The 15,463-nt window shown below is 37.6% G+C and overlaps 1 protein-coding gene across 4 annotated transcripts in view; it reads left to right on the top strand.

Annotated features, from left to right (window-relative positions):
• The window catches only part of FKTN (fukutin), an 88,863-nt gene that overhangs the window by 58,030 nt on the left and 15,370 nt on the right, over window positions 1-15,463 (top strand). For 2 of the 4 annotated variants that reach the window (XM_027105309.1, XM_027105307.1), the window contains exon 10: window positions 9,388-9,485. In XM_027105309.1, coding sequence (XP_026961110.1) covers window positions 9,388-9,485 — 98 coding nt within the window. Of the gene's footprint in view, window positions 1-9,387; window positions 14,915-15,463 lie in introns of those variants that run through there. The other 2 variants (XM_027105306.1, XM_027105310.1) reach the window with 2 other exon arrangements.

Genomic DNA, 15,463 nt, shown 5'->3' with positions numbered 1-15,463 from the left:
TCTCCCCTTCCTCTGAATTTCCATAGATTTTTCTTTTCCCTTTACCTCTTTTATGCTGTATTTGGGTACTTCTGCTGATTTTTCTGTCCTTTCTGAGTTATAGGTAGAATCAGTCCTGATAAATCTGTCAGGCTGAGTGAGACCTGAACCCTACTTGAAATTAAAACCAGTTCCTCTTAAGCACAGTTTACAGTGTTTCGTTAAGATGAAAGGGTGACACCAGATTGATGACTTGATCCAACGGAGCACCTTTGGAGAATCAAAGCCATAAAGTTAAGTCACCCCAGTTGTTTTCAGTCACTGCTTCAAAAGAAGTTAAAGACTGGTGTTGGTTGTTGAATCCCCACTCATAGACTCTCTCGCTCCATGGATTGATACTATGCTTCCATAGTTCTAGCTCTCAAAAAACACATTTGTCTTTTAAGTACTTACAGCTGTGAAGCTAAAAGGCAAATTTGAATAATTTCTTTAAATGAGTGCATTTAAAACATTAGCTTTTCTAAAAATGATGTTATATTTCCTACTTTGTTTATACCTTCATATTTTACAACATTTAGATTATGTCTTAGGTCTCCTTAGTAACACCTCCAAACCATGGAGGGAAGAACATTGAATGCATGTTATATGGTAATTGTATTCTTATACAATATATAGAAGTGGCAGTTCTTTGTATAGTGAGCTTTATTTGTTTTTTTAAGAGAAGACTACCTCAGAATGAATAAATAGCGGGCCTTTCACTTATATGAAGTAAATTTGGTTTTTTAAGACTGCGGTATGTTTTGTTGTTTGAATATAATTCTGTAAGAGATTCTATATGGTAGTATTCTGAGAGAAATAAAAGCAAATTTTCACTAAATGACTTCTACACAAATGTTCACAGCAGTTTTATTCATGGTAGCCAAAAAATGGAAACAACCCAAATGCCCATCTTTTGGTGACCAAATAAACAAATTATGGTATGTTCAAACAGTGGAATTCTACTTAGCAACAGAGAGGAACCAACTACTAATATATGCAATAACGTGGGTAAATTTCCAAAAGTTATGTTACGTGGAAGAATTCAAATAGGAAGAGTAGGTACTATGTAACTGCATTTATTTGAAATTGTAAAGCAGGCAAAACCAATCAAGAATGTGAAAAGGTCATTGATCACCAGGGGCCAGGGTGGACTGACTGCATGCCTGCCAAAAAGCACAGGGAGCTTTGGGAAGCAGGGTGGTAGAAATGTTCTGTATCTTGATTTTAGTGGTTACCCAGGTATATGCACCTATCAAAACTCAAAATGGGTGCATTTCATTATGTGTAAATTGCAGCTTGAAAAACTGATTTAAGAGTTTGAAAGAGAAAAAAATTCTGTGACTTAGAAAATTGATACTAAGAGAAAAGAGCTCAAGATCACAAGTAGAAACAGAAGGATATCTGGGACCAGAAGCCATGAATTTGATCAAGACAGACCTAATTGCAGTGATAAACTTGGAGCCGTTTGCATCTGCTTGGACAAATTAGATAATCTGAGATCAAAATAAACGAAGCCTTTTGTATTTAGTATGAAATTTGAAATCGTAATTTAATCTCCTTTTTTCATTATCTATTATATCCAAAAAGGAATCCTATAAAAATTGTCTGAGACAAAGCAAGCACAGCTGGAGTCTAATTACTTGTTGATGAGCTATAGATATAGTTTTTGGAAGTTACGCAGTAGAAATAAAAATGCCTTGAGGTTTTTCCCTCTGGCCTTAAAGAAAAGTCTTGTGCATGCTTTAAATGAGTAGTCTTTGATATGGTCATTAAGTATGTGCATTCAGGTGTTAAATGATAACTATCCATACAAGCTTTAATTTGTCTACTCATTGGTGATATAAATTTCTTCTACTTCACTAGTTCTGTCCTATGGAGATTGCATAGGAGAGTTTGTCAATACGATAGATGGAATCACTCAACTTACAGTGGAAGTCAGCAGAAAAACAAGGTTCAATGGGTAGAATTTTATCTTACAAAACATGTATATGCTATATGTATACTGATTATATGTTAGAAGTTTGGGACAGGATTGGCATATGGGATCTACAAAGACCTCAGAGAGACTATATTCCAGTCCCGTCTCTGAAAAGTGTTAGCCATTCCTCTATTACCCCTTTGCTTCTGTATAATCAGTGGTAGGATTGTGAGAGGTTTAGTGGAAGAGATGGTTAAAAAAATACTAGTCAGCATGCTGTAACTTTGGTTTTCAAGTGTTGGTTTTTAGGGAAGATCCAGTGGTTAGGACTCCACGCTTCCACTGCAGGGGGTCCAGGTTCAGTCTCTGGTCCGGCAACTAAGACCCTGCAAGCCACATGGGGCGGCCAAAAAAAAAAAAAAATCAAAAGAAAACAAAGAGGGGCTTCCCTGGTGGCGCAGTGGTTGAGAGTCCGCCTGCCGATGCAGGGGACACGGGTTTGTGCCCCGGTCCGGGAAGATCCCACGTGCTGTGGAGCGGCTGGGCCCGTGAGCCATGGCTGTTGAGCCTGCGCGTCCGGAGCCTGTGCTCCGCAACGGGATAGGCCACAACAGTGAGAGGCCTGCGTACCAAAAAGAAAAGAAAACAAAGAGTTGATTTCTTAGAAATGCTTAGAAAACTATGGGCAAAATTGATGCTGATGACATATAATTAATGTGGCACAATAATTCCTTACCTTGCCATATTCCCTTTGCTCCAAACACAAATCACTGATGAATAATGTCTAAAAGGCATAGCTGAGCTAAAAGAGAATGAAGTAAACGATGAAGAAGGAGTATATAAAGAGAATTTCCAAATTAAAGACAGGCAAGCAGGATAAATAATAAATCTACATCTAGATACTTCTTAAGGAAACAGTAATACCAAAACCAAAAAAATTTTATAGGCTACCAGAGAAAATAGATTGCTCATAAAGGAACAGCAAATATACCTTGGCTACAATAGAGGACAGAAGATAATGGAGTAACATCTTCCAAAAGCTAAGGAGAAATAACTGTCAACTAAGAATGTTACATACAATTAAAACTAATACTCAAGAGGGAGGTCAAGATAAAAGCATTTGCATATGTACAAAGACTAAGAAAATTTATGTCTCACAGATCCACACTTAAAACTGTATTAAAGAACACAGAAGGAAGATATGATATATGTGAAAAAATGGTGGACACACAAATGGATAAAATATGTCAGTACATTTGTTAGCCATTACCTGTTTACCAAAAAAAAAGACGTGTCAAAAATAAGTTGAGGAGGAGGCGATTTGTTAAGTGTTCAAGGAATAAAGTGTACTAAGTCCCATGTTTAGGAAGAGGATAGAGATTCTGTATACATTAAGTCTTTATTAGAAAATGTTGTAATGAAATATGTTTTTTGAAAAATAAACAGTAAATATTACAAACAGTAATTACTACTGGATAGAAATATTATTTATAACTTCCAAACAAGCAGAACAAAAGATAATTTATAAACCTTTATCATTCTAAATGAAAGTAGGAAAGGTAGAGCAAAGAAAAAGTATGGTAAACTGAAAACATGTAAAAATAATCATAAAACTAGTCAGCATTGTTATAGCACTTACTATGTGTGTTAGATACTATTCTGAGCACTTTACATTTATAATATTTTTCATTCTATGCTAACATCTCTCTGAGGTACTGCTAGTACCCTCATTTTATACATGAGGTTAAGACGCAAAAACATTGACCAAGGTCACACACGACAGTAATTGGTGAAGCCAGGATTTGAGCCAGATAGTCTGGCTCTAGAGTTCAAAATATGTCCAAATACATAATTTATTGCAATAAATATTCACAGATTAAGCTAACCTACAAAAAGATAAACAGTATCAAATGAGATAGAAAACAACATTTAACTATAAAATACTTGGAAGAGGCACACCTGAAGCAAAATCACATGGGAAGGTTGAAAATTACAGGAATAGAAAAAATATACCCCAATATTATTAGCCAAAGAAAATTCTACTGTAATTTTACTATCAGACAAAATAGAATTTTATTGGGTTGTGGTGGGGGAGACTGTTAAAGGATTAAAAGGCCCACTACATAATTTTACAAAGGAACAGCTCACCAAGAAGAAATAATATTCATGACCTTTATGACTCTAACAATATAGTCTTGAAATATATAAATCGAAAACTGATGAAATTCTGATGAATATTTGACATGTCACAATTTTGGTGGGAGATTTTGGTATACTTTTATTTTAAAAACTGCTGGGTCAAGCAAAGAAGAAACTAGTAAAAATATGCAAGATATGGACAAAATCAACAGGCTTGATCTATTTGACATATATATATATATATATATATATATATATATAAAAGTATTATTTATATATATATATGAAAGTATTCATCCAGCAAATGCTGCATGTACTTTCTTATCCACTATAAATGGAGCATTTATAAAAGTTGATCATGTACTACAACATGAAGGCAATCTCAATACATTTGAAAGCATTAATAAAATTCTTGTGAGGTGTGTGTGTATGAGTGTAATTCTCCACATTAACAGATTAAAGGGAAAAAAAAAACTATGATTATTTCAGTAGATGGCATTGTATGACCACAGTGGAATTGAATTAGAAATCAAGAATTAAAAGACATCTTTAAAAAGTGTGGAAGCTTTAAAATGCCCTCTTTAATAACTAATGAATTAAAAAGGAGATCATAGTGGAAATTACAAAAGTTTTAGGATTCAAATAGGATGCAATTAAGAGGATAGAGGTAAACTTGTAGCCTTTAAAACAATAAGTATTTCAATGGCTGTTGTGAGGTACCCCGTATGGGGGCCTCGTAATCTAATTCAGACTCACCCACACCCCCCACCCCATCGTCTAAAAAGTAGGGCGGAGGGAAGCCCATCAGTGGGGCACAAGCTGAGTGCATTTAGTCACTCCATCCCATGTCCCTTGGGAAGGTCTGAGACTAGGAGAAAAAAAAAAACAAGTATGAAAGAATAGGTTTGAAAAAATTAAGCTACCAACTGAAGAGATGAAAAGAACAGCACAGTCAGTCTAAGGAAAGTGAAGGAAGGAAACGAAGACAAGAAATTAATAAAATAAAAAACAAACAGTATCATGGGAATTCCCTGGCAGTCCAGTGGTTAGGACTCCGTGCTTTTGCTGCCAAGGGCCTGGGTTCGATCCTGAGTGGGGGAACTTAGATCCTGCAAGACATGTGGCTCTGCCAAAAAAAGAAGAAAAAGAAAGAAAAACTCTCAAAGATGAACAAATCCAAATGCTAGTTCTTAAGATAACAAATTATAAAAGTAGTAAACTAAGTAGACATCTAGCAAGATTGATCCAAAACAACTGTGTTACACTGACTCAAAAGAAAATGCTATGGACAACTAAGACAACAGTCTAAAATGCGATATTAGAGAAAATGTGAAAATGACAAAATTTTAACTCAAGAAGTTCTAAATAACTTATTAAAGAAATTGAATTACTAATCACAAATCCTCCTTTCCCCTTTTTTCCCCTACCAAAAGACCTAGAAAGTTTACAGGAAAGTTTTACCATGCCTTCACAGGATAGATTATTCCCTTATTTTGGGGGAAAAAAAAGAAAACTGCTTTAAGCAATTCATTTTATGACTGATAGCAAAACTGGACTCGGACAGTACCAAAAAAAAAATTTTAAGGGAAATTACTGTCTTAGTGAACACAAATGAAGATATCCTGAATGAAAAACAAATGAATAGAATTTTGTAGTATGTGTGTGTATTAGTGTAATTCTCAACACTTGAAAGATTAAAGGGAGAAAAAAGTACGTGATTGTTTCAATAGATGACATTAAAAACTTTTGATACATTTCATAATTAACAACAACAGCAAAAGGCCTTTTAGTAAACTTGGACTAAAGGGGATCTGAAATTTTTTTAACCTAATAAAGGGAATATGCCAAAAATCTAGAGTGAGCAATCGTATTTAATGGTAAAACTTTAGAAGCCTTTCTGTTAAAATCAGGAAAAAACATAAGAATGCATGCTGTCCCTGCTTTAATTAAGCAGTGTGCTGGAGGGCTTAGGCACTGGAATAACACAAGAAAAAGAAATTAAGAGTTAAAAGAAGAGACAAAATTGGTAATGAGAATAAATTATTGTGTTGTTTTGCAGGAAATTCTTGTTTAAAAAAGCTCTGCTGCTCCAACTCTAGAGTTTAATGCAAACTTATGTTTAAAAAGGTCAGATTCAGTTGTCATTGATGATGTCTCTCTCTCACTTAGCCTAGCTAACTAATTAACAGTAAAAACAGCGCTTTTCATTTAGCAATTATGTTTTTAGGTGGTACAGTTAAACTGTTGAAATTACTTTATCCAACCACCAATAAGTAGTTTTACAGATTTTAAGGATGTCTGTGAGGGAAAAAATGGTCTTCTCCAACTAACTCTTAATTCTAACTACTGCTTTTTGCAAAAATAAAAAGAAGTAAAAGTGGTATGAACTAGAAAATGAATGGAAGGATTTTGTGTGTGTGTGATAAGATCCCTTGAATTTATATTCTGATTTGGGGTTGTTTAGTCTGAATTTAAATCTGTTCACATTTTGGATCCTATCTCAGAGCTTTAAAGTACAAACTACTTAGGAGAACTTAATGTGGGCTTTAAAAGCTAAGGTAACATTGACTCTAATTATAGTCTTAGTCATTATTTACTGGTAACCTGGACAGGGTACATGGCATGTGCTGTTCTGAGTCACTCACCCCCCCTTTTCCTCTCCACAATCCCGTTTTACAATCAGTTTTCACATTTTATTGTTTATCTTCCCTCTTCTCCTAGGAAGCTGGAATTTTCTTTTTGCTGAAAGGCTTGAAAATTATTTGGTGAAAATAAAAGCACAAAGATAGTTTAGGGATGTTTTTATTTAGGAACAAAAATTAACATTTGAGTTAAATTGTCTTTGAGTAATTTTAAGATTGCTTATATATTTTAACTGTTTTGTTTTTGTTCATAAATCTTTCATTGTTCAATGAAAGCTTTGAAAGTTTCATTTTATAAAAGCTTTTATAAAATTTGTAGTATTCTCATCCATTGTATCATCCTGGACTTACGGTTTTTCTTTCTTTCATCTCTTTGATGAGACTGTAGAGGATTATATTTAAGAGGGGCATTTCTTGGCCTATGTTACTAGATGGACCATGATTTCTGCCTCATTTCAGCTTCAGTGTGTCAACTTGATAGGATGGGACAGGTGGACATTCTGCTGACCAGCATCTTGATCGGGGAGGGTGGAGGCTGATGATGGATGGATATGTCTCACGACAAAATAAGCAAGTCCATGAATATGAGTGTGCGGAGTAAAATTGGGACCAGCAGATGGTGGAGCTGTGCTGTATCCTATTTCTCCCTCAGCTTTGAGGTTTGCTGTGGCCTTCTTTTCACAGAAGCCAGCTGGTATTGTCTGTTAACTGCCAGCACCTATTGGCTTGTGTAGAAGGGACTTGTTGCTTTCTTTAGAAATGTTCAGCCTCTCATTTCCATCTGTGGCTTTATGTTCATCTGGTGGTAAAATAATATTCAAAAGCAAAATATCTGAGAACTGACCTTTCCTTGGAGAACATCCCAGTTAGATCCCATTTCTGTAATCTGATTACTCTTTGACATCTGGTTTTTCTCTGTTCCTTTTTTCTTTAATCCTCTGATATTTTAAATTTCTTTAATCTCTGCTATTGCCACTTTAAATCTCATTACTGAAGGTTCTTGCCATGTTGTGAAGAGAAGAAACATTTCTCAGAAAGCAACAACACAGAATATAGCATTAAAATATGAACTTAAATCTAACGAACCTGCTAGTTTTAACTTTCCTTTGTAATATATAGAATTTCATTTACTGATCCAAAGTACCTTTAAGAAACATGGGGTTTTTTTAGTATAATTTCTGAAACTTACTAATCGAAATAATTCTGCTATAAGTTGAGTTAAATTCATTATAACTAGTGGGCTAGCTTAGAGATATTCTTTTACATTTGAGATGAAAAAAAGAAAGAAAGGCCAAAAAAACAAAAAGGTGGGTTCACGTGAGGGATGGAAGCAAGGGAGGAGCCTGGGAGAGCATCTTGGAGTTGTGCTTGCTCTGTTTCCCTGGAAAATCCATGCTGTGAAGGAAAAGAAGATTCACCTTACACATGTGATGCTTATTTTGGTTTTCTTTAGTTAGGTTCTTTTAGTAGCAGTTTGGATTTGATGGAGATTTAATGATGTGTAACCTATTAAAAATAAGCAAGAAAGAAGTAAGTTTGAGGCTGAGAACAGAAATTAAAAAGGGGAGGTGACAAAATAAAAGGCAGAGCAGGAAGAAGGTGGTTTGTATAACTGTTTCCTTTAAGAGAAGTATTGTCGAAGTACAGTAGATCCAAGCATTAGATCTCTATTCCTGCATCTGAGGAGGGGGTGGGGTGTGAAGCTTTGCTCAAAAAGCCAACATATAGTGGGTCTTACCATGTTCACGTATTGTGGTATGAAATTCTTATTACTGTGCGAGTTAGGAAAGGAGTTTGAGAAGTATCCTGACTGATCCTGGGAATTTCTCCTTCAGCTATCTAAGGTCATCAAAAGCCATCTGGGACCACAGTGAAACCCAGGAGACAGGAATTAACACGTCCTCTCACAAACACACAAGCATTTATGATGCTATTGCTGGAGAATGTCATACATTGCCAGGATTGATTCAGGTTCTCTGGCTAACTAGGAGGGTTTTGTTTCCTCTCTCACTGCTATGTGCCTCCCTCCATGTACTACGAATTCCAAGTATTAGAAATGTAGTCAAAAAGAATATTTATATATTTATCAGTATTTAAGGAATGGCCACAACCAAATCCAAGCACTTCCCCAGGGTTTTCTGACCTCTATCATTTTCCTCCATCTTTTGACAACTTTTTGCTTTGACTTCATTCTCAGACCGGCTCTCCCTGCTAACAGCAAAGATGGCCACTAGCAGTGCTCAGTTTCCATCCTACAGCTTAGAAACCTCAGCAGAAGAACACTTCTTCCCCTGATAGTTCCAAAAGAAATTCCAAGGCTGATTTTCATTTGCCTAATTTGTGTAAATTTCCATCCCTGACCCAATCACTATAATTTTCTGGTTAGTCCTGAGTCTTTTTTACCCATCTCTGGGGCCTAGGGGTCAGGTCAGCCCCTCCTGACCCATATGGACTGGGAATAGGGGAGATAAATTGGGGTGCTATTGCCATTAGAAGAAGAAAGAGATACTGGACAGTCAGAAACAGCAAAAGGTCCCCTGTGTCTATCCCCAAAGCTATTTAGTGGAAGAGGACTGTCCTTTAGCCAAGAGTACACTAGTTGTGGGTTCTTTAGCTAAAACTTCTGCTGTTGGAGCCTAACGCCTCTCCACATTGCCTGTTTTGCCACAGATACCTGTTTCCCAAGTTTACACTGTGCTGGACCGAGTTTGTAGACGTGAAGGTTCGTGTGCCCTGTGAAACCATCGAGTACATCGAAGCCAACTATGGTAAGACCTGGAAGGTTCCTGTGAGGACATGGGACTGGAAACGCTCTCCCCACAATGTGCAGCCCAATGGAGTCTGGCCCATTTCTGAGTGGGATGAGGTTATCCAGTTGTACTGACACAGTAGGTTGAAATGGTGGAATTCCCCTCCTGCACAAAAGGGAGATGACTGTTTAAAAAGATACGTGTCTAGTTGTCAAACATAAGTAGGAGCCAAAGAAAAATGACAAGTTTGAAGATACAGAGCGAGTCCTAACTCCTGAGCCAACTGATTTAATTCTCTCATTTTACATTTATTAAAGTCTCCATGTACCAGGTACAATGCTAGGTTACAGTGGAGAAGCAGAGATGAGTGAGACAGATGCCTGCCTCTTTTCCCCCTACCTTTGGTAAGCACCCCAGTTTTCCTTTGAGGGAAACACCCTCACCCTTTGAAGAGCTTATATAGAATATGAAATGCTCTGTAAGTGCTTTCAAAATGTTAAATAATTAACATTTTGGAAGATGGGCTTACCAGGTGCAGCTAAGGAAGGATATACTAGTAAAAACAATAACCTGTGTAAGCTTGTATGTTAGGGCTACTTTTAAGGTGTGGAGGCTGAGTTAATATTCAAGTGATCAGACTTTAGGTGACATCAAGAAAAGATGCTAGCAGATTCCTGTTACAAGCACCCTGCTGTGGAATTGATTTAGAGCACAGAGCATTATATAAGAGAATGACAGCTTATTTCTAGCCTTGTCAAAGGTACGTAAATTTCCATACACCTTCTGTTTTCATATCTGAAGTGAAAAGAAAGCTTATGCTTGTGTGATGCTTAAATTTCCAGCCATTGTGAGAATATTTTCACTGACCTGATAATACTTGTTTGACAAATCACTCAAGTGAGACCATGCTACCAGACATGATATTGAAAGGGTGGTGATTTCATAAAACATATTTTCCTTACTTCATTCTCAATCAATAGGTAAACTATGAGCAATTCATGGTCATTTAATATTTTCTGAGTTTATAACCCTTGTACTCGAATTCTAATGTTAACCCTAAAGTGTTAATAGCAATACCTCCACTTTTTCTAAAGGTACTCCTCAGTGTATTCATTCATCAATCATAGTTCCATATCTTTCACTTATAGCCTATAAACCAATTTCCATGGTATGTAAACCTGCCTGTTCACTCTCCTCTTCCAGCACTACATCAGGACTCCGAAATACAGATAAGTGGCAAACCTGCCAGCTGTTTCCCACCCCAGATCATAGTATTTGCAAAGTTTGTATTGGTTCCTAGTTGTCCTATCTATTGAATATCAATGGGGCAAGAACTCAGACATCCCTACTTTGTAAAGTAGCACCCACTCTGAAACCCTCCAGTTTCCTTTTTCCCCTCAAGATATGTCCCTGAGTGGACTGGGATGGCTGTGTCTCCCTATCTCTTCACGAGTCACTTTAATTATGCATTGTAAGTGACAGGTAAAGGGATATTAGGCACAGAGCATTGCTATCTTTTTCTTTGCCCAGGATAGGAAGCTAAGTCTTACATTTTATGTAGGTTGCTTAGGACTACTTTCTGGACCAGATTGGCAGATTTTCGTGAAAACTAGAGAATAATAGGAATGTCAGAAATGGAAACCAGAAGGTCTGAGAGAATGGGCTGATAGTTTTCCTAAAACAAAGTTGGGGAAACCTACAAGCTACAACCACCCCACTCCAAATTTTAAAAACAGCAAAAACTTTTTTTTGATAAATGGTAAGCAATGACCTTCCGCTCTTAGGATGAGCTTTCAGTGCATAGTCACTGGGTCTTCTTATAAAAACCTAACATAATTTAGGTTTACAGGTAACCTTTATAGATTACCAGTAAACTTGTCCCCAAATGACAGGCCATTGTAATCAGCTTTCTTTTTGCTAGAAAATCAGCCCATGGAAATCATACCCAAACTCTAAATAGTTGAACCTAATTTTTTTTTTATGGTTGAAAAAATGTAACAGGTAATAATAGTGTTCCCGGGCAAAATCCACCCTGTTTATTGAGGACCATTTGCTCGTACTTAGCGTCTAAAAGTGCATACACTACACATTTCTGCCCATTTCAAATTGGGACTCCCACTGTTTGCCAGGGGGCGTCTTACCCACCCCCTGTTTAGGTTATTTCTTTTTATCTGTCCCCGGAGTTCAAGGTCTTGAAGCATTCAAATATCTAAGCTAACTTGGCCACGTGGACAGAGGTTCCATATACATCCCTCTGTAGACCACTGGCTGCTAGAATACCTTTTTTGACTGCCTTCTGGTTTCACAGAGTTCAGACATTGGGTCCTACCCTAACTTGGGAGAATGAAAGCCCTTCCCCAAACTCTGAAGGCCAGGCTTGCTCTGTTACAGATTCAGCTACACTTCATCCTATACTTCTTAATTGTTGCACTCTGCTGAGTGTCCAGAGACCTTGGATCTACCATCAACACCTTATCAGATCACTTTTCTTTCCTCACCTGAGTATTCCAATAATAATTCTCCTAACCTGTCCACTTCCAGGTACAGTTTGCCTGGCTTACCAGGAGAAAACCTCTTATATTAACTTGTTTAGCACCCATGGATGTCCCCAGAGAGGTCCTGAGAGTCAAGACTGACAACCTCTCACTTGACAACCAGGTGACCACTCAGTCCTTCTCTAAGCAGGGAGCACTTGTCCCCCTCTCCTCTGCTGCAGCTGCTGACATCTGGATCCTGGAATAAAACCTCAGTTCTCCAAATTGAGCATCCCTGAGAAGCTGGGCAGTGGGGCAAACCCTGAAATATGACCACTAGGTGGCAGAATGTGTGCCACCATTCCCCCCAGACAAGTTAACACTCAAGTGAAAATCATCTTGCTCTTGAGTCTTAAGGGCCAGAGGGGCCCTCACTGCAACACTCATTCTAACCCTTTTATTGTATAGCTAAATAAATAAGCACAGAAAGGAGTGATTTGAGCAAGAAAGAGTTGAGGCTCTAAGGGTGCCATGACTCCCAGCACATGCCTGTTTCACTGATCACAGCACAACATCTTTAGCCCTGCTTGACATGCTTGACGGAGAAGTTTTCAGGATGTTTTTGCCATCACCCACTTAATATCTTTCTGCTCAAATTTAGAGTCTGAGGTGACAAAGGAAGAGTGTTTTGTCCAAAATGCTTGCACTGTCTTCATACCTTTATCTAAAACATGCCTTATCTCCAAAAGGTGAAATAGTTCATATTTGGAGGCATCAGCCTTTGGTCATTATATTTTTAATATCCAGGAGTACCTGATTCCCTTAGGCTCACGATGTGTCCCATTTCTGCTTACCTCTCTACTTCCCCAGGAAACCATTAGCACCAATCTAGTAAGTGCCCATTTCTGAAGATTCCCTCCTCTTCCTCTTTACTGATAGTCTCTTATGGAGGATCCAAGAAATTGAGAATAGATTATGCTCATTTCTCTCTTTTTTTTTGTGACCCTAAACCATTGTTTCTAGCCTTACAGGCTACAAAGCTTCAAACGGCACATAGGACAGCAAGGTGTTACACAGGAAAGCAGGGGTAGACTGGGGACCAGAGCTGCATCTGGGAAACACACTTGGAATGAATTCCCACACTCCAATAAACCCTTACCCAATGTCACAAGCCTAAGGCTGCAGATGTTTCTAAGTCTCCCCCTAGTTTCACCTTCTGAAAAATGAACAGTTCCTTCATTCTTAGTATTATAAATCCCCTGGGGAAACTTCCCCTCAAAACACGGTCAGAGAAAGTGCCACATTCCCACCTTCTAAAACATAGCCATCATTTGTAACAACTTTAAAGCACGGGAAAAACTCTATTTCTTGACCATTCAAAAGGATTTCTCTGAAGAAATGCCCCAGCAGCTACTTCTCTTTCCTCCTGCTCTGTCACTAAGACCCGGGCTAAGTCACCTCTAACATGTCACTTAGGGAAAGTGCCATGTTAGCATAAAAGGGCACAAAGTTTTGAATTAGGCCTGAGTTTGAATCCCAGCTTCATTGTGTGGGATTTATGGTGGGGACCTCTTAGCCTCAGTTTCCACATGAGTGAATTGGCAAAATGAAGAATACTTCTAAGGGGTTTTAGTTAGGATTAAATGAAATATAAAGTGCTTAGTATCAGGCCTAGAATTAGGTAATACTCAAGAAATGTTCCATTTCTTGTTTCCAAATCCTTTTTCTAATTATTCTTCAAATGGGATTAAAGAAACTGGTAGGACACAAACCTTACTCAGAAGGTTGCATGACTGAATTTGCTTAGGGGAAAAAAAAATCATTTCATTATAACAAGGCATTAAAGGACAAATTGTATGGTTGATGAATTCAGAGACATGACCAAGTTGCCTCCTTCTCTAAATAGAACAAATATTTTCATTTTATTGGTGAAGCTGTTGTCCTCTAGGGTCTCCTCATGCTATCCCCATATGCTACCTAGTTCCCGGGTCCCAAGCAGGTCACTCTCCGTACCTCCCTAGATTTGGTGCCTGGTCTGCCCTGGACTTCTGTTTCAGTATTCTAGCTTTTCATGGAGGTGAACCCTCACCTTCTTGTTAGTAAATCTCTGCCAGCCAAAATCAGATATAAGCCATGATTTGGAGAGGGAAAGAATTTGGAATACTTAGTTTCACTTAATTATCTGTGCTGATGAATGCTTATGTCAGTATTAATAAACGGGAATTGAAAATACTCTTTTCTACCTTCTTCCCCCACATTTGTGTTTCTGTCTCAACTAGGCAAGAATCAACAGGGTATGTGATACTATTTTAAGCTGCTCCACATCAGACTGAAATCCTAATTATAGTTCATAAGTCAAACAGACCAATTCAATAGTGATGCTTTTTGTACGGTACCTGTTCTAAAGTAGACAAGTATACATTTTTCTATGAGAAATCTGTTTCTATATTCTCAGAACTTATATTTTAGAATGCCTTCCTTGCCTTCCTTCAACCCAACCAATGCAGAGATTATGTCGGAACCCATGAGCCACCCAAGCTGCTGTGTTCTTATGCACAGCTCTCACAGTGGAGTTGAAAGGCAGTATGAGGAGAATTAGAAGTGCTGTATTTTGTTCTGTAAAACAATAAACTACTGTCTCATGTACCATTAAGAAAATTACAAGAGTATGCAGACTTATGACTCATTCAGAGCATGGGGAGTAGTTCATGTGTTTGTTAAATGAAAATCATATGTAGCTATTTATGTATCCCTCATCATAACCAGAAAACGTGTTTGTGAATTTTCTAAACAAAGTGATATTTTAAACATGAGTAAATTTCAGTGTATGCTTACCAGTTTACTTTGACTTTATCTTCAGGTACAGATAGTTTGTGGTACTACTGAAAATGCCTTTAATATTATTATTTTGATCAGAATTTGTAATATATAATCCAGTTTGGGACGATGAATAAAATTTTTCTAATCACTTGAGATATTTTGTGTTTATTTTTGCAGCTTGCAGTAGAAATAATAGCCACTAACATTCATAAGCAATCTAGTAAAATAGTAATCTTGCCACCAGTACAGTACTTCTAAATTAAGGTGAGATAGGTTGTATGGGTGGACCCTAATCCAATATGATTGGTATCCTTATAAGAAGAGATTAAGATGCAGACAAACACAGAGGGACGATCAAGTGAAGATTTAGGGAGAAGATGGCCATCTACAAGCCAAGGAAAGAGGCCCTCAGAAGAAACCAGTTCTGCCAACACCTTGATCTTGGACTTCTAGCCTCCAGAACTGTGAGAAAAGAAAGTTGTTTTAAGCCATCTGGTCTGTCATACTACGTTAGGCAGCCCTAGCAAACTAATGCAGTAATCAAGGCAGAATGGTATTGGTAGAGGCACAGACACATAGATCAATGGAACAGAAAAAAAGAACCTAGAGATTGGCATACAAATATGCTCAACTGATTTTTGACAAAAGTGCAAAAGCAATTCAATGGAGGAAGGATAGTCTTTTGAACAATTGGTACGAGAG

Source organism: Aethalodelphis obliquidens, unplaced genomic scaffold, assembly GCF_003676395.1.
Source record: "Aethalodelphis obliquidens isolate GAN/ISIS:26980383/991018 unplaced genomic scaffold, ASM367639v1 scaffold7, whole genome shotgun sequence".
NCBI classification, from domain to species: domain Eukaryota; kingdom Metazoa; phylum Chordata; class Mammalia; order Artiodactyla; family Delphinidae; genus Aethalodelphis; species Aethalodelphis obliquidens.
The sequence above is the reverse complement of the archived record's forward strand: the minus strand, read 5'-3'. Positions and strand labels throughout refer to the sequence as shown.